Genomic DNA, 27,431 nt, shown 5'->3' with positions numbered 1-27,431 from the left:
AGGCATTAAGAATTCCTGTGGATATCTATAAATTATGTGTATCAATTGAACCTTGTGGAAGGTATACAAATCAGCAAGTTATGTATAATTTAGCCGTTTCATAAGGTCTTAACTCAGACTATAAAGATTCACTGACATCTCATGAGAAGTTTTGGAAAACATTTTTTTTAACCCATTTAGAATTCATTCAAAGTGCATCAAGCAGCGCTTTAAAGGGTGTTAACTTGGTCCAATTTGCATTTTATTTGTTTTGGTTTTTTCCTTTTTTCTTTTTTTTTGTATCAGCATTATTGAAATATAATTAACATACCATACAATTCACTCATTTAAAGGGAAAGCCAACAGTTTTTTGGTATATTCAGAGTTGTGCAACCATCACCACAACCAATTTTAGAACATTTTCATCATCCCAAAACAACCACCCTCTCCTTACCCTTTACCTGTCATGCCCCAATGCCCTCTATCCCTCCTAGCTCTACTTTCTGCCTCTATAGAGTCGTCTATTCTGACATTTCATACAAGTGGAAGCATACAATATGTGGTCTTTTGTGACAGGCTTGACTTAGCAAAATGTTTTCAAGGTTCATCCTTGTTGTAGCATGTATCAGTACTTCATTCCTTTTTATTGCTGACTAAACATGCATCTTTTAACTCTTAACAGTGTTTTTCTAATTCAACATTTAAAATACAGGGTTTGCTGGGGGACCTGAGTGGCTCAGTTGGTTAAGCAACCAGCTCTTGGTTTCTGCTCAGGTCATGATCTCACAGTTTGCGGAACTGAGCTCTGAGTTGGACTCCACGCTGACAGCATGGACCCTGCTTGGGATTCTTTCTCTCCCACTGTCTCTGTCCCTCCCCAACACTCTCTCTCAAAATAAATAAATAAACTTAAAAAAGACAACAACAAAAAATCTTTAATGAATCTTCACTGGCAAGTAACAAACCCTATATATTTTTTTAAGTTTATTTATTTTGAGAGAGTGTGTTGGGGAGGAGCAGAGACAGTGCACACACACGTGCATGTGCACACACACAAGCAGGGGAGGGGCAGAGAGAGAAAGGGAGAGAGAGAATCCCTAGCAGGCTCCATGCTCAGCACAGGTACTGAGGCAGGCAGGAGCATGACCTGAGCTGAAGTCTGACACTTAACCGACTGAGCCATCCAGGTACCCCTTGATTTTTCTAAAATATGCAATCAGGGGCACCTGGCTAGCTCAGTTGGTGGAACATTTGACCCTTGATCTTGGGGTTCTGAGTTCAAGCACCAAGTTGGGTGTAGAAATTACATAAAAATAAAATCTTTTTAAAAATGCAATCAGGGGAGGGGCGCCTGGGTGGCTCAGTTGGTTAAGTGTCTGACTTCAGCTCAGGTCATGATCTCGAGGTTCGTGAATTCGAGCCCCGCGTCAGCTGTGCTGACAGCTCAGAGCCTGGAGCCTGCTTTGAATTCTGTGTCTCCCTCTCTCTCTGCCCCTCCCCTCCCTGCTCATGCTCTGTCTCTCTCTGTCTCAAAAATGAATAAAACATTTAAAAAAATGTTTAAAAAAATGCAATCAGGGGAGCCTAGGTGGCTCAGTCAGTTAAGCATCTAGCTCTTGGTTTTGGCTCAGGTCATGATCTTATGGTTTCGTGAGTTCAATCCCCACATCAGGCTCCATCCTGACAGGGCAGAGTCTGCTTGAGATTTTCTGTCTCCCTCTCTCTCTCTGCCCCTCCCCCACTTGCGTTGCCTCTCTCTCTCAAAAATAAATAAACTTAAAAAAATTAAAAATAAAAATTTTTAAAAATGCAATCAATAAAATACCTAGGAATAAATCTAACCAAAGGGGTGAAAAATCTATACACTGAAAACTATAGAAAGCTTATGAACGAAATTGAAAAAGACACAAAACAATGGAAAAATATTCCATGCTCCTGGAGAGGAAGAACAAGTATTATTAAAATGTCAATACTGGGGCGCCTGGGTGGCGCAGTCGGTTAAGCGTCCGACTTCAGCCAGGTCACGATCTCGCGGTCCGTGAGTTCGAGCCCCGCGTCAGGCTCTGGGCTGATGGCTCGGAGCCTGGAGCCTGTTTCCGATTCTGTGTCTCCCTCTCTCTCTCTGCCCCTCCCCCGTTCATGCTCTGTCTCTCTCTGTCCCAAAAATAAATGAAAAAAGTTGAAAAAAAAAAAAATTTAAAAAAAAAAAAAAAATGTCAATACTACCCAAAGCAATCTACATATTCAATGCCATACCTGTCAAAATAACACCAGCATTCTTCACAGAGCTAGAACAAGCAATCCTAAAATTTGTATGGAACCACAAAAGACCCCAAATAGCCAAAGCAATCTCGACAAAGAAAACCAAAGCAGGAGGCATCACAATCCCAGACTTCAAGCTGTATTACAAAGCTGTAATCATCAAGACAGTATGGTACTGGCACAAAAACAGACACTCAGATCAATGGAACAGAATAGAGAACCCAGAAATGAACCCACAAACGTATGGCCAACTAATCTTTGACAAAGCAGGAAAGAATACTCAATAGAATAAAAACAGTCTCTTCAGCAAGTGGTGCTAGGAAAACTGGACAGCGACATGCAGAAAAAATGAATCTGGATCATTTTCTCACACCATACACAAAAATAAACTCAAAATGGATGAAAGACCTAAATGTAAGACAGGAAGCCATCAAAATCCTAGAGAAGAAAGCAGGCAAAAAAACCTCTTTGACTTCGGCCGCAGCAACTTTTTATTCAACACGTCTCTGAAGGCAAGAGAAACAAAAGCAAAAATGAACTATTGGGACCTCATCAAAATAAAAAGCTTCTGCACGGCAAAGGAAACAATCAGCAAAACTAAAAGGCAACCAACAGAATGCGAGAAGATATTTGCAAATGACATACCAGATAAAGGGTTAGTATCCAAAATCTATAGAGAACTTATCAAACTCAACACCCAAAAACCAAATAATCCAGTGAAAAAATGGGCAAAAAACATGAATAGACACTTCTCCAAAGAAGACATCCAGATGGCCAACCAACACATGAAAAAGGCTCAACATCACTCATCAGGGAAATACAAATCAAAACCACAATAAGATACCACCTCACACCTGTCAGAATGAATAACATTAACAACTCAGGCAACAACAGATGTTGGTGAGGATGTGGAAAAAGAGGATCTCTTTTGCATTGCTGGTGGGAATGCAAACTGGTGCAGCCACTCTGGAAAACAGTATGGAGGTTCTTCAAAAAATTAAAAATAGAACTACCCTACAACCCAGCAATTGCACTACTAGTTATCTATCTAAGGGATACAGGTATGCCATTTTGAAGGGGCACATGCACCCCAATGTTTATAGCAGCACTATCAACAACAGCCAAAGTATGGAAAGAGCCCAAATGTCCATCAATGGATGAATGGCTAAAGAAGATGTGGTATATAGATACAATGGAGTATTACTCGGCAATCAAAAAGAATGAAATCTTGCCATTTGCAACTATGTGGATGGAACTAGAGGGTACTATGCTAAGTGAAATTAATCAGAGAAGACAAATATATGACTTCACTCGTATGAGGACTTTAAGAGACAAAACAGATGAACATAAGGGAAGAGAAGCAAAAAGAATATAAAAACAGGGAGGGGGACAAAACATAAGAGACTCTTAAATATAGAGAACAAAGGGTTCCTGGAGGGGTTGTGGGAGGGGGGTAAGCTAAATGAGTAAGGGGCATTAAGGAATCTACTGAAATCATTGTTGCACTATATGCTAACTTGGATGTAAATTTAAAAATAAATTAATAAATAAAATAACTAAGCTTTAAAAAAATGCAACCAGATAATTTTGTGTTTATTTTGGGGGTGGGGGAGTTAACATAGCCAACCTACCCAATATTTTAAAATTACCAGAGACATTTGAAATGTTTAATATTTTCTCATGTTGGCTTAATTATTTGATGTTTTCAATTCTCTTTGGCATTCTTGTGTCTTTTCCATTTTCACTGTTTCAAACAGTTTGTATTTAAAATGTTAAAGTTTCAAAACTGTAAATACAATGGATTGTTTTCTGGTATGATATCAACATTATAAACCTTGTCAATTTGATTATTGGCACATACATTTACAAATAAACTGCAGTATGTATGTATTTAATGAAATAGATGTGAAACAAGTTTTTTAAATGCACTTACCTGTATGCATACATTTTCTAATCTGTCTACAGGACATCTTTTGACTTGGACAAGCTGCTTGCTAAAAGTCCACAGATAAAGTGTCAGTAGCATTGCTCTCATCTGCTTGGCTCCATCCGAAATAAAAGAGAATTGGCGGGGGGGGGGGGGGGGGGGGGGGTCGTTGTTTATTTTTGTTTTCAAACTCTTGTGTTAAGAGAATTTAACAGGATTTCTTCTTAAGAAATTCATGCTGGGTCCTGGTAATCTCTACTTCTTTTTTTAAAGGTTCACACATCATCTTTTTAACAGCCCTTGAATTTCGCAAGGGATAAACAAACATCTCATGGGTATATAGACTTTGGTCAATTCTTCCTTGTTTTGGCAATCAGGGTGGTGCTTTCATTTTGAGGCCATTAGTTCCATCTTGTTCTTTCTGCCTTCTCAAGTTCAGCAGTTTCACCACCAGTCACAGAGCAATCTGGGAATCATTTCATCACAGCAAGACACAGAAGATTGTGGAAAAGCCAGAGCAGCTAGTGGATGGGAGATTCCACAGTGCCAGAATAATTCTCCAGCTTGACTTCTCAGTTTCCACTTTTCTTCTGCTTCTGCCAAGACCACGTGTTCAGTGTTTTTCTTTCCTGCTATAATTATCCAGTCCCATGCCAGTTATTTTCAGCTGACATTTCTTGTGGACAATTCAGAAAACAAACACATTGGAGGCTGATAAACCAGGATTTAAATCGCAGCTCACCACTTCCCAGCTGTGTGACATTACGCAGGTGATTTCACTTCTTTGGGACTCTGTTTCCGCGTAAAACTGAGGTTAATATCAGCCTCACAAGATTACGTTAAGTATTCACACTGAATGTGAACACAGTAATTGCAGTCACCAAATGTTCATTTCCCCTGATCCTCCCATTTACACTTTTTCAGACATTTTCAACAGCAGCCCAAACAGCATGCACACAGCCTACTATATGCAGGCCCTTGATGTTGTGACACTAAAAATAAAGAGCTTCCTGCTCTCTAGAAGTTTACAATCTAGTCAGAGAGACGTCTTCCTCCTCTTCGATTAATCCATTCAATGGTGCTGGGAGGCCAACAAGGACAAAAACATAGGAAGAAAGGGCGAAGCCAAGGGTGAACAAGAGTCCTACTCCCCAAACGTTATATTTGTCCCAGCCACAGGACACAATTACTGTTTTTTTGCGTGTCTGTCACCCCAACAGGACTGCCAGCCGACTGAAGGGGACCCAGGTTCAGCTCATCTAAGTTACTTTCTCATCGCCAGGTTGGGCGCACAGCAGGCCCGGGCCCTGTTCCGCCTTCTCACTCGAGGGGCGCCGGCCCGCGCACCCAGGTGTAAATGGGCGCGGGAGCGTCACGCTGGGTGCCTCCGTCCCGCCCAGATCGGAAGTCCCCTGGATCCCCTGGGCAAGGCCAGAGTGCCGCGGGCGTACGCCGGAAGCCCAGCGGCACCTCGCGGCTGTTGGCGGTTAGCCGCCACCTGCCGCTCCACCTCGGATTGGCTCCTTCCTCCGGCAACGCGGCGGCTTTAACCAATTTCCAGCGGCCGCGAGGCCCCGCCCCGCGGAGGACTCAGGAGGCTGGAGTTCTGTTTGCGGGGTCAGGGGTTGCAGAGCCGGTAAAGGGGGGAGTACGCTCTCATCCGAGTTTCTGGAGCGTATTAGAAAGAGCCCTAGCGGGATACAGGGGGAGCAGAGGCGTGTGTGACCCTGAGCTGCTTCTGCTTCTTTCCGGGCGTCCGCCTTGCCATTCTCACCAAGAGGTTGACGGAACGGGGATGTGTGAGGAGACGGATGGACGCGGGGATCCGCCCGCACGGAAATGGGAGTGGAGGAAGGCGCGCACAGAACTTTACGCCGGACAGCCTTTGCCGAAAGGCGGTAACTAGAGGCCCCGCCTCGCAGGCCCCGCCCAGCCCCGCAGGCCCCGCCCAGCCCCCGCAGGCCCCGCCCCCGAGACCTAAAGCGCGGCAGCCTCCAGCGACCACATTGTAGACTCGCCGGACACGTTTTCGGTTTGAGTACTGTCCGTGCTCTCTCCACGCGCCCTCCGCCCGCCGACAGACAACAGAGTTGCCAGCACGCTCTTGTTCTCCCTTCGGCCGGGTGAGCCCGGGCCCCGCCCGCCCTAGCCTTGAGCCCGCTAAACCTGCGGCACTCCCGCCACCCCGGCAGCGAGGACCCGCGCCCTTCCTTCTAATTTCTCTCTTCTTCTCCCAGCCTATCTTGAATTTTTCTTCTCTATCCTCTTTTTCTTTTTCTCTCACTCTTTTTCTCTCCCCTTTTGTTTACCTCTCACCTTCAATTGGCTCAATAATTTAAGCCTCCACCCTTCTCTCTCCCCTCGCCCAGGATTCCCAGCCCTGCTTTTGGGTGGGGGCCTTCGGCGCGACTGCAACGACCAGAATGACTTTCCATCCCCCAGGCTGAGACGAAGTTTTGAGCAGGGCCTGTTCCCAGCCCCTCTAACCTCCTCACAGCTCGCGGCTGGGTGCTAGTCGATTCTCGGCGAGTCTGACCTATCATGACCGCGTAACAACACTCCCACTCACCAGAATCTGCTGACTGCGTTGGGAGGCTGCTTCTTCAGAGTACAGAGTGCCTCTAAAGCAGAAATCTGGAAGAGAATCAATGTGTCTACTAAGAGAGCAGACAGGGGAGGGGGGATTCCTGGGTTCATTTCCCCCCTCCAGTGTGTGTACTTAATTAGTCCCCAGCTACCCTGGGTGAAATAGACCCTATTCCTTACTCCTCCCCACCTCCACCCTGAAGGACTGAGCTTGTGTGCCTTGGGCAGGTGGCCCTTTTCTAGCTGGAGTGTGATCCTTAAAGGCATATTTCCTTACTAAACTCCTCTTTCCCCTCATCCACAGGACACATAGTATGACTATTAGGTGTTTCGTCTCCCAGCCATTTTCTATGGAAAACCAAGGGGATCGGGCCATGATAGCCACTGGCAGCTTTGAAGAATGGGATGCCTTTAGAGAAGCTTGATCTTGGAGGCCTCAGCGTGAGACCTTACAAAGCCGGGTAAGAATCCACTCTAAGGGGAGGGTCTTCTGTTGCCTACTAGTGCTTTGGCCTGGGGGTGGGGGTCAGTGGGACGTTAGCAAAAATAACTACCACCACCCCAGTGAAGTTGCTCTTCAGAATTCACAAAACACTTTCCTTTATCCCTGGTCTCATTCTATCCTTTAAGCTGATCTTGACTAGGCAGGGATGGTGGTCCCCATATTTACAAAGGAAGAAATTGAAGCCTAGATGGGACAGTGATTAGTCCTTGGTCATCCCGGGAGTCAGCAGCAGAGCTAGGACAAATTCCTGAGGCCTGAGTTTTATTATCTCTTCTTAGTAGGGTCTTTAGCACAAGTGGCCATAGCCCCCATACTCAACCTCTAAAAGACCTGACAAACCCAAAGCAACATTCAGAATGGCAACTGAGCCTCTGTGCATTTGTCTTTGAGATGGACAGAGGCTGGGCCTTATTCTCTGGCCTTCACAACACTGTGACCCAGCTCAAGGTCAGGACACGATAGACTCACTTTTCAGGTCTCTGATGCCCAGAGAAGGGACATTCTTTGCCTGAACCTTCTCAGAACTGTCAAATTGGCATGAGAGTGGGGCACCTGGGTGGCTCAGTCATTTAAGCGTCCGACTTCGGCTCAGGTCTTGACCTCATGGTTTTGTGGGCTTGAGCTGTGCTGACAGCTCAGAACCTGGAGCCTGCTTCGGATTCTGTGTTTCCCTCTCACTGTCCCTCCCCCACTCATGCTCTGTCTCTCTCTGTCTCTCAAAAATAAATAATAAAAAAAAAAAAACTAAAAATTTGTTTTTTTTTAAAAAAATTGGCATGAGAGAACTTGGGTGTTTTCTTGTTAAAAGCCCTGCCTGTGCCGGGGGCTGAGAAAACAGCAGGAGAGAAATGTTCTGGACACCAGTGCAGAGCAAATCTAATAAGCTTTGGAGGCTGTAGCTGTGGCTCTTACCAAGTTCCCTCATCTGTAACATGGAAATAAGGCAGCCACCTCACAGGGCAGCTCTGAAGAGTAAATGAGCTAATAGAGTGCCCCGGGCGGTGGGATGGGGAATGTATCCAACAAGTTCTGGGGGATAGATAGATATGTCAGAACAGGGAAGCTGGGGAGTCTGGAGCTCCTTCATCAACCCATGTGAGTACCAATCTTCACTGAGCCTCATGTAGGCCAGACTCCAGGGAAACTCCAATAAGGCCAGGACCTGGCCTATAGTAGATCCGGATGCAACTGAGTGGTGAGTAGCCTCTGGATTTCCCTGTTGGCCCCAGACGCCTGGAGTAGAGAAGCTCAGGAGGAAGAAGCTGTGAGCTGTTTGTTTCCATGGGTCTTTGTGTTCACAACTGACTCCAACCACATCCTCCCTCTGCTGGCCAGCATTTTCCTTATGGCCCCAGCGACATGGGCGACCAATCAGGCTAGGCTCAGAGCAGCTGCTCCTGGTGAAGTGAAGTGAGAGAAGTGAGCTCAGGGGAGAGAGAAGCAGGTCACCTCCCCCACTGGGGTGCTGGGCTCACTTCCTCCCCGGGGAAGGGCAGCAGAGGCCGCAGAGAAGGGTGTTGTTCAACTCTGAGAACAAAATGGAGCTTTTGGTTTCCTGTGTCTTTGTAGCTCTGATCTGCACCTCCCTATCCCTGCCCCTCCTGTGGTAAAGATGTGGATCCCCTTTGTTGAAGGAGAGGAAACTGGCTAGAGAGGGAGACTGTTTTCCCTGGGTCACACAAAAGGCCAGGGGGAGAGAGTCCAGTGTCTGTGTACCTACTTTCAGCCCTGAGAGTTGTCCAGGATCCTTCAAGGCCCAGCTGAATATTACCTCTCTCCTGATGGAGTTAGTTGTTCCTGCTGCATTTTCAGAGTATGTCCTGCAAGCCCCAAATGTAGCTTGAATCACCTGCCCATGCCCTGTGCCAGGCAGTAAGCCCCATCTAGGGTTGATATTGTCTCCTGCATCTCAGTGAGCCAGTGCCCAGCAAAGCAGTCTTGTTGAAAGAATGACTCTAGAGAGCCCAAGTTGTGTGGGGCTGGGGAGGAGAATTAGACTGGGCTGAGAAGGGACTGAACTGGTCTTCTCCATTCCTTTTCTTCTAGACTTAGATAATTTGAGACCCATAGGAACCTCTCCTACTTAAGAAATCCAGGGCATAAGCCTATGAGCCTGTGCCTTTCAGATCTTGGTCTGACTGAAACCTTTTCCCCACTTCTGCCTGTCCTTCAGACAGATCTGCAGAAGTAGGCATGCCGGTATCATCAGTGAAATCTCTGCACCCAGCAGACAAAAGGATGAGTCAGTGCCAGTTTGTCAGCACTAAGATAGCCCTGATCCAGACTCTTCCTATAGTAAAAGGGAGGGGGCTCTTCACAAAATGTGTTCTCCTCAGGCAGGAATTGCTTCTCTAGCCCCTACTTGAGTACCTCCAGAGCTCACTCCTGTTTTCCTTCATGAGGCTGCCCTGGTTCTTGCTTAGGGAAGTGGTGCTCTCAGGGAAGGTGGGGGTGGGGTGGTAAGCAGGGAGGGACTGTGCATGCTGCTGCTAATGGGGCTTCTCTCTCCTTGGCTTAGATTCCGGCAGAGTTCCTCTATCTCGTCTTGGTGCTGACCGAAGGTGCCCCCTTCTCCATCTTTCTCCATCTCCTGGGAGATAGGAGGAAATCAGCATTATGGTTGGGTTCAAGGCTACAGATGTACCCCCTACCGCCACTGTGAAGTTCCTGGGGGCTGGCACAGCTGCCTGCATTGCAGATCTCATCACCTTTCCTCTGGACACCGCTAAAGTCCGGCTGCAGGTGAGGGCAGAAAGCCTGTGGTTCCCAATGTTGTCTAGTCTACTCTGCCCCAAGATATAGACTCCTTAAGGGCCAGTGGGGTGTTTGGGACTGTGTAAACTTTGGAGCGCAGGGATGGCAAGAGATGGGGAGGACAACCTGCCAACCCCTATAACCACCCATTTTGGCCTTGCAGATCCAAGGAGAAAGGCAGGGACCAGCGCGGGCCGCAGCCAGCGCCCAGTACCGTGGCGTGCTGGGCACCATCCTGACCATGGTGCGCACTGAGGGCCCCCGCAGCCTCTACAATGGGCTGGTCGCCGGCCTGCAGCGCCAGATGAGCTTTGCTTCTGTCCGCATCGGCCTCTACGACTCTGTCAAGCAGTTCTACACCAAGGGTTCTGAGCGTGAGTGTGGAGCTGGGCCATGGGCCCCTTGACCTTTTCTCCTTGGTGATGACCAATCCAATCAAATCATCCTTGATTGATGATTTGCTGCATAGCTTCTTTAGGCTCTAAGATCCCTAGGAGGATCAGAGGAACTGAGAACTGGAAGGCACCTTGATTCTCCTAATGATTCTTGAGCACCTGGGCTGTGCCAGGTTCTGTGCAGGGCATCATCCCATGACAGTCCCCACCACTACTCTGAGAGTAGGTGGTATCATCCCCATGTTAGAGATGAAGAGACTGAGCCTTGCTGGGTGGAAAGTACTTGGCCAAGAGCACACAATGAGGAGCCAGAAAACACACCCAGGACTTTTGCTTCCAAAGCTAGCACTCTTCCATTTTACCTCGCATGCTATGCCCACCTCCTTTTTACATATGTGAAAACTGAGAACCCAGATCAAAAGGTTAACTTTTCCTGAGATAACATGGCAAGGAGAAATAGATCTGGCATGCGAACCCAAGTCTTATGAATCTAAGGCCTTGGAAGGCCACTTCTCTCTGAGCCTTGGGTTTCCACTTGTCAGGTGGAAATGATTGTGACTTACCCTGTTGAGCTAGGTCTCATTTTGTCCCACTCCTTGCTTTGTCCCATTGGGTAGCAAGTAGTAGACATTCAAGGTGTTATTTTCTTTGATGCAAGGAGTTTTTAGAGCAAGAACTTGTCTGAATCCTATTCCCAGAAGGCAAGAGATTACAGTGATGAGGTGATTTTTAGTGAAGAGAGGTGGAAAATTAGTACAATCCCAGCTGGGCACTGACCCCCCCATGTTTCTTCCACAGATGCCGGCATCGGGAGCCGCCTCCTGGCAGGCAGCACCACAGGGGCCTTGGCTGTGGCTGTGGCCCAGCCCACAGATGTAGTAAAGGTCCGATTCCAAGCTCAGGCCCGGGCTGGAAGTGGCCGGAGATACCAAAGCACTGTCGATGCCTACAAGACCATTGCCCGAGAGGAAGGGTTCCGGGGACTCTGGAAAGGTGTGTACCAGGTGTTTCTTCTTCCCTGTCTTCCTCCTCCTCTAGTCTCTGGTCTCACATCAGTATTTTTTCCTCCTGTAGGGACCTCTCCCAATGTTGCTCGTAATGCCATTGTCAACTGTGCTGAGCTGGTGACCTACGATCTCATCAAGGACGCCCTCCTGAAAGCCAACCTCATGACAGGTGAGTTAGTATAAATGGTTCTGGGTCTTGCCCTTCCCCCAACCTAGGATCAGATGTGAGGGTCTGGTTGCCTGAGTCTCACATCTTTTCATCCTCCTTCCCCTATGCTTGTGGAGTGAGTTTAGATTTACCATAGTAAAGCCAGCTGGGATGAAGCTCCCACTGCACACTGAGGTACTGAGGCTAGACTCTAGGCTAAATGACTTTTAGGTCATCAGGACAGATCCCCGCTGGCATCTCTTTCTCTAAAACCAGAAAACCCCTAAGCTAGTTTGATAATCTCTTCCCTTCTGGAATGATGAGGTAAGGAGTCCTGACTGCCTCTCCTGCTCCTCCTTCGCAGATGACCTCCCTTGCCACTTCACTTCCGCCTTTGGGGCAGGCTTCTGCACCACTGTCATTGCCTCCCCTGTCGATGTGGTCAAGACGAGATATATGAACTCTGCCCCGGGCCAGTACAGCAGCGCTGGCCACTGTGCCCTTACCATGCTCCACAAGGAGGGTCCCCGAGCCTTCTACAAAGGGTGAGCCTCTGATCCACCCCACCCAATCCCGAGCCTCCTAGCTACCCATACCTACACACAGGTGGGAGAGAACCACCTGGAACTGACTAGCAACCAGGTGTCAAACTATTCTGATCCTGGTGTTAGTATTTCACTGGCATTCCCTCATGCTCTTAACTAGTTCCTCCCAGAGTTGTCATTCCTACCTTATGGGTATTAAAATGGAGACTCACAGGGAATTCTTGCTCAGAGCCGCATGGCTGTGGGGCTCTGTTCACCCTGGGCCCTCACAACCTCCTTTGGGACAGAGCAACTAGGTTGGATTGGATACCATGGCCCACTGGGGTGAGTGGGAGGTGAAGTGCCCTCAGGAGTCACCAAGGTGCCCCCTATGACCTGTGTTTTCTGCCTTCTAGGTTCATGCCCTCCTTTCTCCGTTTGGGTTCCTGGAACGTGGTGATGTTTGTCACCTATGAGCAGCTCAAACGGGCTCTCATGGCAGCCTGCACTTCCCGGGAGGCTCCCTTTTGAGTGTCTCCTGCTGCTGACCCAACCACCTCCGGCTTTGGCTTTGGCTTTGGCTTTGGCTCCAGCCAAGCCCTGCTTCCCTTCCCTCTCTCCTCACTCCTTCCTTCCACTCCCTTTCCCACCACCTCCCTTTCCTGTCCCCACATGCTTACCCATTCTCCCCTACCCCATCTCCCCGTTGCCTCCCAGTCCTAGTAGAGTTGACCCCAGTTGACACTGTGGGAGGCCTGGAACTAGCCAGGATCCCAAGCCTTCAGTCCCTTGAAAAGCTAAGCCCAACTCTTTGTTCTGCCCCTAGTCCCAGCCAGCATGTCCCCCATAAAACAGGTTCAACCTTGTGTCTCCTCCTTCTCTCATAGCTGTTACCAGAGATCTTGGTTCAGTGGGTCCTTCTGGCACCTGGTAGACAGCGGAGCAGCCACCTGACTTAGAAAGGGAGGTCTGCCCCACCTTCCGCTTCCAGCATCCATTCTGGGGCCTGTGGAGGTCATGTAGTTCATTTGTCTTTCCAGACCAGGCCTGGGGCTTAGGTGGTAAGTGAGGGAGCAGCTGGGAGTCACAGCTTCGCTCTCACTAGGACACTTGAGCTTCCACTCACCCAGTGCCTGGTGCTCCAGCTGGCCCCAGGCCTATTGATCTGCAAAATTAGTGTACTACTGTCTGCTCAACATCTCCTTGTTCGGTGGAAGATTTAGAGAAACTTGGGAATCTTAGATGCTGTGAACTACTTTTATTCCATTCTACAAATGGGAAACTTCCTCTCCAAAGTCCCAGACCTCATGAGGACAAGTCTGGCTGCTTCTCATCCTCCACAGTCACACCCTTAGGTGGCATTCTTACTGCACTGGGTGGGACAGGGTGCAAGGAAAACATGAGGCCTCAGTCTGAGGATACTTTCATTTGGAGACTCACCCTCTCCCTAGGCTGGAGATCCCAAGGAGGCAGTGCCAAACCAGGGCTTAGGCTGCACAGGGTGTCAGCCTCCCTGTTCCTGTTCCTACCAGCTGTCCACAGAGGCAGGAAAGCAGATTCTACATATGTTTCAAGGGGTAGGGGACTCTGAAATCCCAGAATCCTGAGGCATCTCATGCAGAAGCAGGCCCTTAGAATTAAGCCACCCAGGCTCATTTTATAGCTATTGGAAGAAACTGAAGGCTGGGACTAGGACTCAGACTCCTTTTTCCCCCACTGTGCCTCTTCACCAGGGACCAGAGCTGGAGTCCTTCAGAATGTCTGTTAAACAGCTGTAGAGTCAGGCTCAGAGAATGTGGTCTCCCTCTTCCCACAGCCTCAAGCAGCTGATGCTACTGCTCCTCCCCATTGGTCAGAGCTGGAGGCTCAGCCCTTCAGAGCTTTGGCAAGGGGTCCAGGAAATGAGAGTCCTAGAGAAGGAAAGAGGGCCCAGGATTCCTCACCGTACTTTGTAACATCTGACAAATTGAGCTGGGGTCTCATAGTCCCCAAGAGGAACGGGGTTGGGTGCCACAAGGTGAGCCAAGGCGAAGGTGGTAGGCAGCCCAGCGGGCCTGCTCTCTGCTGGGCTGCAGGGAGTCAACATAAATGGAGGACCGACCTGGTCAATGCACTTCATGCACCTTAATTCTCACACTAGTCCTATAAAGCAGGCTACTGTTTTATACCAGAGAAAACCGGGCCAATTTGTTGCCTTAGGCATGTCAGTCATGTGATTCGTTTATCAGTCTTGTGTCCCAGACACTTGGACACAAGGCCACCAGACTCCATCATGGTTCTGGGCATGATCCTGGGACAGTGAGGAGCTGGGGCAGGTGGCAGGAACCATGGAACAACATTATCAGTAGCCTCACTAATTTAATAACTGGTCCTCACAGCTTATAAAATGGACATATGACAGGCCCTGCCTTGCCTGCCAGATGAGGTAGCACTGAAGATCACCAAGGTAATAGAAATTTCACAAAGATCTTTCATCAGGCCTAAGACCACGCTTCCTTCAGAGCATTGCCATGAGGAAGAGGCTAGAGGCAGGCTTTCCTACTGGCCTAGAGGAGACCTGGGTGCTAGGATTTGTACCCACTTGCTCTCAGCACAGGGCAGCTACCACCACTCTTCCACCTAGGCCGTGCCTCGGGGCAGAGTCGGCTTCACTCCTCATCTGGTTTCCTGAAGGCCTGCAAGATCAGGGTTGCAATCTTTGCTATAAGAAACAGGTTCAGAAAGGCAAAGTGATTTGCCCAAGAGCATACACCTGAGGTGTATCTGACTCCAAGGCCTACATGACTTACGGGCTGCACAGGTGCTTCCTAGAACCCTGGTCCAGACTCCATGTCTCAAGGTCAGCTCCTGCCACATTTTCCCTGATGATTTCAAAATGGCTGACAGGTGCTACCCAGTCCCCATTTAAGAAAAAACGTTAAGGGGTGCCTGGGTGGCTCAGTCGGTGAAACGTATCAATCTCCACTTAGGTCTTGATCTCAGGGTTGTGAATTCAAGCCCCATGTTCAAGAAAGAAAGAAAAAACCTTGAGCAAAGAATGTTTTGAACAGGGGAATCCAATATGGACAATATGGGGGCCTTTTCTATTACTTCTGAAGTCATTCCACAAAAGTGGCCACCTACTCGTAAGATTAGATCTATCCTAGCCCAAACCCAGACTTGAAAGAGAGGAGTCTTTGCCCTGGCACAGGAGAGGTGCATGCCACACTGTTGTTGACTGGTGGAATGCAGGTCAGGAAAGCAAGTGTGGTCTGCATAGGCCCAGCTGGGCCTGGAGGCCACATCAGCAACAATCCTGGAACCCTGAGATCTAAGCAGTGAATTCACCAAGCATGTTCACCACAATGACTCAATCCTCATAAGCAGCCTGCAGGAGGCTTATAAGCAGTAACATCCAGGGGGGTCAGTGGCAGGGCCAGGAGCAGAACCCAGTTCTGCCTCCCATACCACCCCACCTAGAGTCAGTCCAGGACCCACTGCATAGATGAGAAGTGAGGCTGTGAGGTAGAAACCAAAACCATTTTCCAGCACTGTGTCCTTTGTGCTACCTCTAAGCAGGGTGAATCTGGGAAGTGGCCTTCAAGGTTCTGATGACATCTTTGCCCTGTGTGGCCTTGACAAGTGTTTTCTTCTCTGTGCTTCCCATCTACACTATGACCATATCACATTCTAGAGACTGCCCCTGCTAAAGACTTTGTGTCATGAGAAATCATAGCAGGGTGGGGACCCACAGAGGTCACTCAGGTCTGCCCCACTCTATCAAGGGGAGCACACAGGCTCCGAACCTTCAGGGACCTGGCCACACTTACAAAATCTGGACAGGAACCCAGGTTCTAGGCTTTCTGGGCCATGCCCCTCCCCCTGTTCCACAAGAAGCAATATATGAGGCTCCTCTCCCTCCAACACAGTCTCCTGGGTGCAGTTGGAAGATAGGAAATCTTTATTGTGTCAGTTTAAAAACCCCAGGCTGTCCCATCCTCATGTCACATCTGTGCAGTGGGCTGGCTCACCTGCACATCCTGGGACAGGAATGGGATAAGGCCCAGCTGGCCTTCTCCTCCCCTCCTCTGCTCCAGCCCTCAGCTCACCAGTTATGTCAGCAATGCCTGGCGCAGCATCTGCTTCTTTTGGGGTGTGAGGCGGGTGGGGAACTGGATGTCGAAGAAGATGAAGAGATCCCCTTTCTTAGTGGGGTCCTCAGGCAGTGGCATCCCCTCACCTGGCACCTTCTTGAAGTACTTGGGACTGAGACAGGGGAGGATTGAAGAAGGGAAATGAGAGGGCCCCCCAACACTGCTCTCTGACAGATCCCATGCTGCCCATGCTCACACAACCTCAGGCTTGAGGCAGTCAGTCCAGCTTCCACCAGGTGGCTCTTCTCAGCCAGAATCGTGTGGCAGGAGAGAGAAGACCAGCTTATTCAGACAGCCTGCCCCCTGATAACCATTTACACTGGGGGTTCCAGGAATAGAGGTTCCAGCCTAGGTTGGGGTCGGGGGTGGTGCTGGACTGCTGAGTAAAGCTTCCCATACAGAGGCCCTTTCCTGTAAAGGACTTGAGGGATACAACTCAGAACACTAATGAGACGTTCGGGAGGAGGAAGGCAACAAAGGTCGCCTCTGCAATCTTTGGACTCTGTAGCGGCCTCGTGCAAGTTAGAAAAAGGCACTCCATTTACCAGGTGAATGCAGCTTGGCCAGAGTTAGGGCTGGATTTCAGTCCTTGCTGGTGAGGACTGAACTGCCCCAGGCTGACCTGTCTGGCACTACCCTCTAAGGCCCAGGCCAGCCCTTCTGCCTACTGGGACCCACGCAGATGCACTCACTGGATAATGTCGTTGATGGGGATGTTGAGCAGACGATCATCCAAGGTCTTCACCTCCACGGTGCAGCAGGTCAGAGCCTAGGGACGTTAGGGCCACAGGTGGGAGTAGGAGAGGTAACCATGGCCATTCTGTTTAGAAGGCATTTTATGAGCTTATTCGGTGCCAGGCCCTGAGCCTGGCCTCAAGCAGACAAAAGGATGTTCAGGGACTAATGGGAGCGAGCCAGGCATCTGCCTGCCCTTAGGAGTTCACGGTCTGGTAGGAAAGACTGATGATGATAGAGGGAAGTAAAGGGGTCTTCAGGAGCCAAGGAGAGGCCCCCAAACCACTGTGGAGTGGGACAGGAGGACTACACAGTGGTGGTAGCAGTTGATGAGGGTGAAGAGGATCCTGCCAGTCAGACAAGGTGGATATACAGCATTCCACACAGACGGCCCAGCACAAACAAGAGAATGGAGGTGGGAAAATGCTCCCAATGGACAGGGGCACAGTGGTTGGAGTGCAGGGGATGAGATCAGCAGAGGCAGAGTGTGGAGGGCCTTAAACACCATGTGAAGATGCTCCGACAGGCGTGTGGCACAGTCAGATGAGCGTGGGGATGGGAAAGGAGGCAGGAAGGCCACCAAAGGAGCTGCTGTGCAGACCCAGGTGCTCAGACTCTGACTCTGGGAATGAACGGAAGGGGACTAGGTGGTAGAATTGACAGAGTAACTGCCCACAGGTAGGGTGGGGGAGGGGAGGCAAAGTCTAGGCTGGTGCTGTTCCTTGTTTGGATTGTAAGGACATGGAGGGACCCTGAAGACAGCCACAAAGATTCTATGGGCACTCCTCACGTTCTGAAGGCCTGCGCCATAGGCACTGGGGGGAGTGCAGAGTGAGGCCTGCTTGCTCACTCTCATCTGCCCACTTCCCCTCCACTTTGCCCACTCACCTTGCCCAAGGGAATGGGATTCACAAAAAGGAGGTTGTCGTTCTCCCTGCGGAAGCGAGGGTGTAGCTTCTCCTTTACAATGAAGATGATGTCGGCTGGGATAATGTTGGGGCCCTGGGCAGAGGAGGCAAGGGGTGACAAGGACTAATTGGCTGTGTGATATTGGCTAAGTTCCTGACTCTACTGGTCTCCATGTCTTTTTCTGAACAATGAAGAGATTGAACTAGGTTTTCTGGAAGGACCTTTTCAGTTTGGTTTCATAGCCCCTCCTCTGAGAAGCCTACTCCAATGAATCCAGTGCCACCCCCCCCCCCCATTACTTCTCCTCTATGGAGCATGCCCAACAGGGTTCACTCAGATGGAGAGGGACAGAAGCTTCCTCAGGGGGTGGGTAAAATGCTGAGCTGCAAGTTTTGAAAACAACTTCTTACACACCTCTGTCCTGACAAGCTTCTGCTAAGGTCTCTTAAGGGGGCAGAGGAACCTAACTAGTCCCTACCAGCAAGAAGCTCCCAGTCTAGTGGGGGGAACAGACACACCGTCCTCAGCATGCTCAGGACTGTGGTAAAAGGAACCCAGAGGCAGGAGATTAGAGAGGCCCTGAGCCAGGTGGAGAGGTCAGGGGAGGCTGCCCAGAGCCCAGAGCATTAGAGCTGGGTCCTGAAGGGGTGTTTTGGAAGTAGATGTTTCACAGGTGAGAAAGGGAGCAAGAAGTATGGGCAGAGGAATTAATCTCTCTTGGCTCTGAAAATGCCATCACTCTGCCTCTTCTCAGACCTAAGGATACAGCATGCCTTGAACAATAATTTTATATTTTTATTTAAATAAGTAATTATCATGAAGATATTAAACAGTGTTAAAATTATTATTAATAAGTGGTTTCTGAATACCTCCTATAGTTGGGCTTTATTCAAGAAGCACTGAAGAAAATCAGGAAGAGCTCTTGTGCTCTTGCCCTGGCCAAATCCCTTCCCTCTCTGGGCCTCAGTTTCCTACTCTGCAAAATGGGGGAAAGCCCTGGGCTATCCACTCACAGAGGTGTTGTGAGGCTCTGTCCCTGGTAAGGGACTTTGGGGATCATTTCACCGACTCTGCAGACTGGTCTCCCTACTAGGCTGGGGTCACGGGGCAGAGGAAAGCATTGCCTCCTTCCCCCTCAGTCTTTCCACCACATGAGCAAGCTTGGGTGACTGACACTAGGACTGACCCTAGTCAGTTCCCTCCTTCTCACCTGGTCCCCTTCCTTCTCAAAGGTGATCCGTGTGCCCTGCCTCCAACCAGGTTTCACATCAATTGTGAGAATCTTGTCCTTGATGGTAGAGGAGTACCCATCCTCGTTCAGCACCTGCAGCCAGATGGAAGAAGGGAGGTTTGCTCCAGATTTCCCAGCTGGCCTTTTAACACGAGAAAGATGCCAAGGGGGTGTTGTGCTCAGATGCAATCTTCTAGCAACAGGGAGAAGCTGCCCTGAGCCATCCCCATTCTCACCCCATTTACTGGAACCAAGAACTTACGATTTTAGGATGATGTCATTGGGCTAGGGCCTGAGATGCCAAGCAGTCACCATTAGTTGACCAAGCCCCCAACTCCAGGCCTAGATCACGTAGCCCTGGCCACTAACAGATGCATGGTGAACACATACTCAGTTCCTCTCTCCCAACCCAGTGGCTCTGGCCCTGAGGGGCTGACAGGTTTCTTAATCATGAAGGGAGAAAGACCACAGAGGTCAACATATCTGAGCATTCCCTATTATGTCATCCAACCATTCCCCAATCACATGCCCAGATGAGTGCCATCTGTGCCACAGCTGGCATCTCCTCTGCTGGGCAAAGGTGTGAGGAGGCTTTGCTCATGTGTCTAGCATAGGGCTGAGCCATAGGACAGGGTCAACCCAAGGACTAGACTCTGGGCCACTAAAAGTCTTCAATCAAACCCCTTGGGGACCGTCCCCCAGTGCACCCTCCATCCCCACACTGTTTCTTCTTACTCCTGAGGCATACACACTGATGAAGCCCTGGGGGTATGGTCTGGTAATACCCAGAGGGCAGAATTCACAAGGGACTGACTCCTCCCATTCGGGATCCGGCTTCCCACAGGGATGGGGCTGATATGAGAAGGGAAAGACCCTTCTGCAGAGGGGATTCCTGCACTGGGAAAGAATCAGGCTAATACCCTCAATTGTCCCTTCCAAATTTCAGATTCTAGAATTCTATGATCCTAGATCTTCAATTCTGAGATTTCATGATTCTATCAGAGGCCATACCTGAGGTCTCCAGTGAGGGCATGGAGGAGGTAACTCAGAGGATTGGAGGGCATAGGTAGTGGCCCCCAGTAGGAGCAAGCCAAGTACTCACCCTTCGGGAGATCTTAATTTTCTTGGTGCAGCCAAAGAATAAGTCCTCCAGAGATAGGTAGAGGTCTCGTTCGATTGGGGGGTCCTGTTTCTTGACCCCTCGGCCTCGGAGACCCCCAAAGTTCAAATCTACCTCACTTCCTTCTACATCAAAAAACTCTGCAGGAGGAGAGGAGAGGAGAGGAGAGGGGAGGGGAGGGGAGAGGAGGGGACGGGAGGGGACGGGAGGGAAGAGGAAGGGAGGAGAGGAGAGAAGTAAGAGAGATTGTGTCAGGGACTTGGAAACACAGACACCCCTCCACACATACCTCTTCAGTCCCCAAGTGTAATACTCAGCATCCCATTCCTACTTTGCATACTCAGACTGTTAGGCCAGGCCAAAAAGTTGTCCTAAATTGCAGATCCAATGGTTATCATTGCTTGCCACTTCCCACTGCTTCATCATCCAGTTTATATTCCCCCACTTTCCTGACTCCCTTCCCCCTCAATTTGGGGAAACACTCCTCGAAGCTGGCTGCCTCAGGATGGAGAGGAGTGCCCTCTGGTGGCAGTTCCTGGTATGCCAGAAATGACTCCCGCTGTTATCTTGCTGGGGGGACGGTAATATCATTCCAGTCCTTCCTACCCTTCCCCACAATCCACTCTCCCTCACTGTCCAGCCCAGCACAACACCTCTAGAGACCACATACTCAAGTTTCTGTGAAGTCAATAGCTGATACGGGAGTAGGGAAGGGGGTGGTTCCTAATAAATTTGAGAGTTCATCAGCATACCCCCAAACTCTTTTTCCCTCAATTTCTTTTTTCCCTGCCCAGCTCTACACCCATAAGTGCTCTTGCTGCCCTGCCCTTCCATCCCAGTGCAAACAGCCTTTGTCTCTTGAAGTGCTATGGAGTCGTTTGGTTTCAGTTTTTCTGTCTGTGAGATGGGGTAATAATGCCTGATCTGCCTTTTTCCATTAGGATTAAATAACAAGATGATGAAGAAAAGTGGAAACTTGCTGAGAGCTTACTATGCATCAGGTGCTGGTTTCAGTTCTTCACACTATTGTCTTATTGGACAGAGAGGCCAAAGAAAAGGCTCACAGTCCCGCAGCTCATCTGAACACAGGATAATCTGACTATGAGAACCTCTGCCCTTAACCACTATGCTTATTGCTACGTGTGAAAACCTTTGTAAACTTTGTAGAGTCAGGGGTCGCTATCATAATTAAGGTTTTTTTTCTTGTACTCTGCCTCTTATGGTTAGGGCCATGAATGAACTTCCCAGGCTAGAATGGTATAATAACTTTAGGTGGGGGAGGGCAGGGCAGCATCACACTAAACCCCTCTATGAAATAGTAACTAATCAAGAGGCCTGTAAGTGACCTGGTCCCCTCTCGTATCACTGAATCCATTTCTTCACCCAGCACCTGTGCTGTGTCAGGTTGTAGACACCCCAACAGCCAGGTCATAGGAAGGTCTAGTCCCTCGGTCCTGCAGGCAGACAGGACACAAGAATCCCCTGGGTGAAGTCCTGTAGCAGTATAGTTTTGGGCACTGCCTGAGGGTCCCCAAAGCCTGTAAGTGATGTCCCTAGAAGCTCTGGTTTGGTTCCTCTGAGCTGCCTCTTTTTCATGCACCTGTCCATCGTTATGGCATTTTTCAGTCTGCAAAGCCCATTTTCATAAACATTGTCTCATTTGCTAGTGACGTGTGAGGAATGGACTATTACAGCCACTTAACAGTAAGGAAATTGAGGTTTCAGAGCAGTGAAGAGATTTGCCCAGAATCACACAGCTCATAAGAGGCAGTGCATGGATTTGAAACAGGCCTGACTCTAAGTCCCTTGCGTTTTACAGTCACACATGGAGTTTATCAACTCAGCTTCTTCTGGCAGACAGGTGAAGGAAATGCACAGGGGAGAGGTCTCTGAGGGGGAGAGACAGTGGGCTGTGGCCCACTTCTTATTAACATGCAGAAAAAGGAAGAGAGAACTTTTGAAATGCAGAACGGCTATAGTACAGCCAGGGGAAGGGGCTGCAGGGGGTCAGGCAGTGAAAATCTAGACTCTCTGAGTTGCATAACTAGAGCCAGGAAGACAGGTCTGAAGGTTAATTGCCCTTGCAAGATGACTGTGAGCCTCAGGAATCAACTCTTGGTCAGTTTGTCTGGGACCTGGGATTATCCACCCATCCATCCATATACTCACCTAACACACACCTGTACAGTGAAACCTAATGCAGCTATTAAAATGAGTAAAGTAGATCTGTTATGTAATATAGTATGAGATAATCTCCAAGGCATACTGAGTGAAAGAAATCAGTGTGCACAATATGGTCCCATTCCCTTCATAAGATAAAAGGCTTAGGTAAAGATAAATATATGCTCATAAATGCATAGAAATTTTCTGGAAGGATACATAAACGGTTAACAGTAAGTGGCTGCTTCTGGAGAAGGAATAAAGGCTGAAATTTATTTCTTTAATAATTTCTTTTTTACCATGCATTATATATATTTTTAAAGTAAACAAAACAAAAGGATTCAAAGAAAAGCATCTTTTACAGCTACATCCTTTCCCAATAAAGCAAGTGGGTAGGTGGGGCCTCTTACCACCAAAGGGGTTGTCTCCTCCGAAGAACTCATGGAAAACCTTATCAGGGTTGCCGTGGAAGACGTAACCAGTGGTCCATGGGGTCTGGGATCCAAACTCCAGAGGAATCCCGCCCTTTAGGCCCTCCTCTCCAAACTTGTCATAGATGCCTCTCTTCACAGCTGTGGACACGTGTCACCTTGATGAGGGGGCTGGCATTAGGGACTAAGATAGCTGCGGGCTGGGAAGCAGGTGGATACAGGGTAGAGGGGAAGGGGCAAACCCAACCTTATTTCTAAAGTCTGGCACTCTTTGGAGGGAGACCCTAAAAGTTAGGAGTTTAATTTCCCCGTGGGTGGATCTAGGTGTGATCCCATAGTGGGGAGGAGAATGGGGAAAGGTGGAGACCTGCTGGGTGGCAGGGGGAAGAGGATTGAAGGAGAGATCTAGAGACTGAGGGTGAGGCTATGGCCCTAGAATTTGGCTAAACTCATCATCGTACCTACTGTTTTATTTGGGGTAAATAGAATCGTAGCACCTTGAAATTCTACAATCTAAGAATTCTAGAGCTGCCAAATTCTAGAGCTTTCAAAGCCTAGAGTCTAAGGACTCTAAAGTCTTGAAAACTCGGGACTGGGGAAACCTTAGTGATCTGGCTATTCTTCTGCACAGCATCTGTGATTACAGTCTCCAGAACAAGCCCTCAGGGATGCACGCTTGCAGGTGGTGCCCCGGGGCAGAGGTGGTGGTGGGGGAATCACTTTCTACACTCTTTTGGTTTCAGGAGATTCTTGAATTACCAGCCTCTCTCTGACCCTTGATAGACATGCCTTCCATGGAAAGGTGGCACTGGAGCTACTTGGTAATCTGGGAAGAGTAACTGGGGATGCCTGCCTCAGCCTCTTTCTTCCCTTGGCAGCAAGCATCTCACTGTGTGCACCCCTGCAGGGGACAGGTGGGGTGTGGAGTGTGGGAGACCTGCCCAGGTCCTGCTCTACTGACACTGGCTGAGCAGATCATTTTAATCCGGGGGCTCTCCACGCTGCATCAACCTTAGTTTGTGACTATGGAGAGAGGCAGTTCATGCTGTTTTCTTTCTTTCTAAGTTTGCTCAGGCTCTAGGCAGGGAAGAGGAATGCTTTACTACCCAGAGGCTTAAGGAATGGTCTCGAAATAGAGGTGGGGCAGAGGAGATGGGTGGAATCACTCACGGTCGCTCAGCACATCATAGGCCTCTGCTATTTGCCTGAATGTCTCCGCTGAGGATGGCTCACTGGACTTCAGCGGGTGGTTCCTAAGGGCCAGTTTCCGGTACCTAGAGGAGGGAGGATTCATACAAGTCATAGCATTTGACATGGGCCTGAGGCGCAGACCATGGTTCAGAGCTGGCTCTGCTGTTCACTGCTTTGATGTTGCCAGCTATAAAATCAGGGCTGTGGTGGCCAGGGTGGTGCATTGCACAGATGCCCTTGAACAGAACCCAGTGGGTAGAAAGTGTAGCTGCCCGCCCTGGGTGTCTGTGCTGAGGCTACATTTCCCCAAGCTGCCCCAACCAGTGCCTAAGCGTGGTGGGGATATTGGTGCTGGCGCGTCCCCCTAGGACACAGGACCCCCCCCAGTGCACAACCTCTGCTTCAGGACGCCCATCTATCAGCCCAGCTACTTTTTTCCAGACCACTCTGCAGCTCTCTCCATCCAGCCATTTCTTCCTGCTCCCCTTTCACAGGTATCAGACCGGCACTGGGGTTTGAAGGTGCCGCCTGCATGCTCTTGGTCCCCCTTCACCCTCACACGTTTCCCCCCATACATTTCTCGCACATCTAATCCTGCCGTGATATCTGAACTTACACACAGGCTTCTTGGGAAGATCAGGTAAAATAAGGTGTCAAAGGGCCTGGTACAGAGAGGCACTGGCACACGTCAGGTCCCTTTACCATCTCTCACTTCTGTGCTCATTCGTTTCCCTGCTTCTGTATTACCCAATCCCACCACTCAGTGATGCGATGCCTATAGTGTCTGAGAATCTGTATCATCAGTGTTCTGAGAGGAAAGAGCTGGCATGAACTGGGTGATTTGTGCAGAGTTTAATAAGGGACCACTCACCAAAGTGTAGGAGGTAGGGAGGATAACCATGCTGGACAGTGCTGTAGCCGAAGGCCAGGAGCCCTGAGTCACCCTGGTTACCCCTGAGCCTATAGGAGTGGGAAGGGAGAAATCCCACAGGAGTGTGTGTGGACGGGGCCCTTGGCAGGAGCTGTCATCTTCAGCTAAGGGATACCCAACCTGAAGTGCTCTCAGAGGAAGGGAGCTGGGAATAAATACCCCAGCCCCACTCTCCTCTTTGCCAATCACCTGCTGTGGGCTCTCTTTAGCTTTCATTTAGGAAGTCTGAGGGCCAGGGCGTCTATTGATGTGGTTCAGATGGGCCAGCTTCCAGTGCAGAGAGCAGGGTGCAGAAAGGCGGGGAGGGGGTCTGAAAGAGCCAAAGGAGGGCATCAGCACAGCCCCCTGAGTGGCTCAGTACAAATCGGACCCCACATACCCTCCACTGGGTCAAAGTGCACTTCCTCTGCCCTGCTCACACCCTGCATGCTGGTGACCCCTCCCGCTGTTTCTCTTCTCACTCACACACTATCTGTGCACAAGCTCGTCTGTCCCAAGGCTTTGAGCATCACTCACTCACTGACCACTCCCAAATTTCTATCTGAAACCAGGCCACTAAGCTCCAGACCTTGGCATCCAGCTTCCATCTTGGTATCTGCTCTCCAGTGTCCCACAGGCCCCACAAACTCAATGAACCCAGACAGAAACACATTTTTGTTCCTTAAGTTTTTGCCCATTTGCCCAGGCAATGAAGCCAAAATGCTGAGCATTATCAACTCCCAAGTTCTTCATCCCCTCCATTCCCAGCCCACCTGTCACCAGGGCATTTCAGTTTTTCTTTCTCCCCAGTGTTCTCTTCCTGCCCCCTCATCCCTAGGACTATTACAGAACCATGGCTTCCTGTTTCAGTGTTCTCCTTCTCCAGGCCTTTCCGTGTGCTGCCACCAGATTGATTTGTCTTTTTTTTTTTTTAATAATTTTTTTTAACGTTTATTTATTTTTGAGACAGAGAGAGACAAAGCATGAATGGGGGAGGGGCAGAGAGAGAGGGAGACACAGAATCGGAAGCAGGCTTCAGGCTCTGAGCTGTCAGCACAGAGCCCGATGTGGGGCTCCAACTAATGAACCGTGAGATAATGACTTGAGCTGAATGAAGTTGGATGCTTAACCAACTAAGCCACCCAGGTGCCCCAGCATTTTTGTTTTGTTTTGTTTTGTCAAAATCTAGTTACTCCCATATAGGAGACTGTGTTATACATGACTCATCTCTTAGAGTTGTTACAAGAGAGAAGGGTTAAGAACTATTGTTTGAAACAGGGGTGCCTGGGTGGCTCAGTTGCTTAAGCGTCTGACTTCTGCTCAGGTTATGATCTCGTGGTTCGTGAGTCAAGCCCTGCAGATCAAGACCCTGAGGTCTTGATCTCAGTGTTGTGAGTTCAAACCCTATGTTGGGCTCTGAGCTGGGCGAGAAGGCTACTTAAGAAGAAACCTACTTTGGGGTGCCGGGGTGGCTCAGTTGGTTGAGTATCCGACTTTGGCTTAGATCATGATCTCACGGTTCATGAGTTGAAGCCCCACATGGGGCTTGCTGCTGTCGGCACTGAGCCTGCTTCTCAGGTCCTCTGTTCCCCTCTCTCCTGCTTCTCTCTTTCTCTCTCAAAAATAAACAAACATTTTTAAAAAAAGCTTACTTTGGGGTGCCTGAGTGGCCCAGTAGGTTAAGTGTCCAACTCTTGGTTTCAACTCTTGCAGTGTTTCCAGTTTGAGCCCCACATTGGGCTCCGTGCTGACAGTGCAAAAGCATGCTTGGGATTCTCATCTCCCTGTGTCTCTGTCCACCCCCACCCCCCGCCCACACCTCCCTCTCCCCCCACTAATGCTGTCTCTGTCTTTCTCAAAATAAATAAATAAACTTAAAAAAAAAAAAAGCCTACTTGAAAAAAAAAAAAAATTCGTATGACAGCCAGAATAAAATTTGAAACACATCCATCTGGCCAGGTCACTCTCCTGTTCTTAATCCTTTGGTTCTGCAAAGGAAAAAGTTCAAATGCCTTCTTTGTCCCCATTTTTATTGCTAAGAAAACCAGGGTACCCAGGAAGGGAAACAGGGCATAGGGGGTTAAGGATGATGGATTGGGAACTCTGACTCAGGCCAAACCCAGGTTGTAGGTATGTATGCAAGAAGCAACAGAAGAACAAGGTTTATCTTGGCTGCACTTGGCTGTGCAAGAAGGCTCAGTTTGGAAAAGATAAAGGTGGGGCCTTCCCAGCACACCCCTAAAGCCTCACTCCCGTCCCAACTTACGCCTTCTTGATCTGGGCATCCTCTGAATTGCGAGTGATCTGAAGCACAGAGTAATAATCCTGACCCATGGCTGGCTTGCAAGGCAGTCAGTCCTTGTTTAATCCTGACTCCAGCAGGGCTGTTAGTCTGCATTCTTTGGTTGCTCCTGACAACCGCACAGGGGCACTCTGGGAGTTGTATTCCTTCCTGCCCAAGCAGACATCACCTCTGCCTCACAGAACAGCCAATCGAAGAACTGGAAAAACGGTTGATCCTGTG

The 27,431-nt window shown here is 49.2% G+C and overlaps 2 protein-coding genes and 1 long non-coding RNA gene across 6 annotated transcripts in view; 1 reads left to right on the top strand and 2 right to left on the bottom strand.

Annotated features, from left to right (window-relative positions):
* LOC144612921 (uncharacterized) overlaps positions 1-6,055 on the bottom strand; it is an 89,480-nt gene extending 83,425 nt beyond the window's left edge. For all 4 annotated transcript variants that reach the window (XR_013550123.2, XR_013550126.2, XR_013550124.2 and 1 more), the window contains exon 1: positions 4,175-6,055. This is a non-coding gene — a long non-coding RNA (uncharacterized LOC144612921). The remainder of the gene's footprint in view (positions 1-4,174) is intronic.
* An 86-nt stretch (positions 6,056-6,141) lies between these two features.
* On the top strand, positions 6,142-12,953 carry UCP2 (uncoupling protein 2). The gene is made up of 8 exons (XM_060605661.3): positions 6,142-6,291; positions 7,059-7,215; positions 9,778-10,001; positions 10,177-10,387; positions 11,207-11,401; positions 11,483-11,584; positions 11,928-12,108; positions 12,504-12,953. The coding sequence occupies exons 3-8, from the start codon at positions 9,876-9,878 to the stop codon at positions 12,616-12,618; spliced, it is 930 nt and encodes a 309-aa protein (XP_060461644.1). The 5' UTR covers positions 6,142-6,291; positions 7,059-7,215; positions 9,778-9,875; the 3' UTR covers positions 12,619-12,953.
* Positions 12,954-16,004: 3,051 nt separating this feature from the next.
* On the bottom strand, positions 16,005-27,414 carry DNAJB13 (DnaJ heat shock protein family (Hsp40) member B13). Its single transcript, XM_060605658.3, has 8 exons — positions 27,174-27,414; positions 23,977-24,080; positions 22,786-22,947; positions 20,198-20,355; positions 19,075-19,188; positions 17,844-17,957; positions 16,913-16,989; positions 16,005-16,332 (listed from the first exon to the last, which is right to left on the bottom strand). The coding sequence occupies exons 1-8, from the start codon at positions 27,239-27,241 to the stop codon at positions 16,179-16,181; spliced, it is 951 nt and encodes a 316-aa protein (XP_060461641.1). The 5' UTR covers positions 27,242-27,414; the 3' UTR covers positions 16,005-16,178.
* Positions 27,415-27,431: the final 17 nt, after the last annotated feature.

This window comes from Panthera onca, chromosome D1 (genome assembly GCF_046562875.1).
Source record: "Panthera onca isolate mPanOnc1 chromosome D1, mPanOnc1 haplotype 2, whole genome shotgun sequence".
NCBI classification, from domain to species: Eukaryota; Metazoa; Chordata; class Mammalia; order Carnivora; family Felidae; genus Panthera; species Panthera onca.
Note: the sequence above shows the minus strand (reverse complement) of the source record. Positions and strands in the feature narration are given on the sequence as shown.

Bases quoted from the DNA above. Each gene is read 5' to 3' on its own strand.
- UCP2 (XM_060605661.3), top strand. From the start codon at position 9,876: ATGGTTGGGTTCAAGGCTACAGATGTACCCCCTACCGCCACTGTGAAG. The intron at 10,002-10,176 runs GTGAGGGCAGAA...TTGGCCTTGCAG, and splicing joins CCGCTAAAGTCCGGCTGCAG to ATCCAAGGAGAAAGGCAGGG. The intron at 12,109-12,503 runs GTGAGCCTCTGA...TCTGCCTTCTAG, and splicing joins CCCCGAGCCTTCTACAAAGG to GTTCATGCCCTCCTTTCTCC.
- DNAJB13 (XM_060605658.3), bottom strand. From the start codon at position 27,241: ATGGGTCAGGATTATTACTCTGTGCTTCAGATCACTCGCAATTCAGAG. The intron at 19,189-20,197 runs GTGAGTACTTGG...ATCTGGCTGCAG, and splicing joins AAATTAAGATCTCCCGAAGG to GTGCTGAACGAGGATGGGTA. The intron at 16,333-16,912 runs GTGAGTGCATCT...CCCCTGTCTCAG, and splicing joins CCCATCAACGACATTATCCA to TCCCAAGTACTTCAAGAAGG.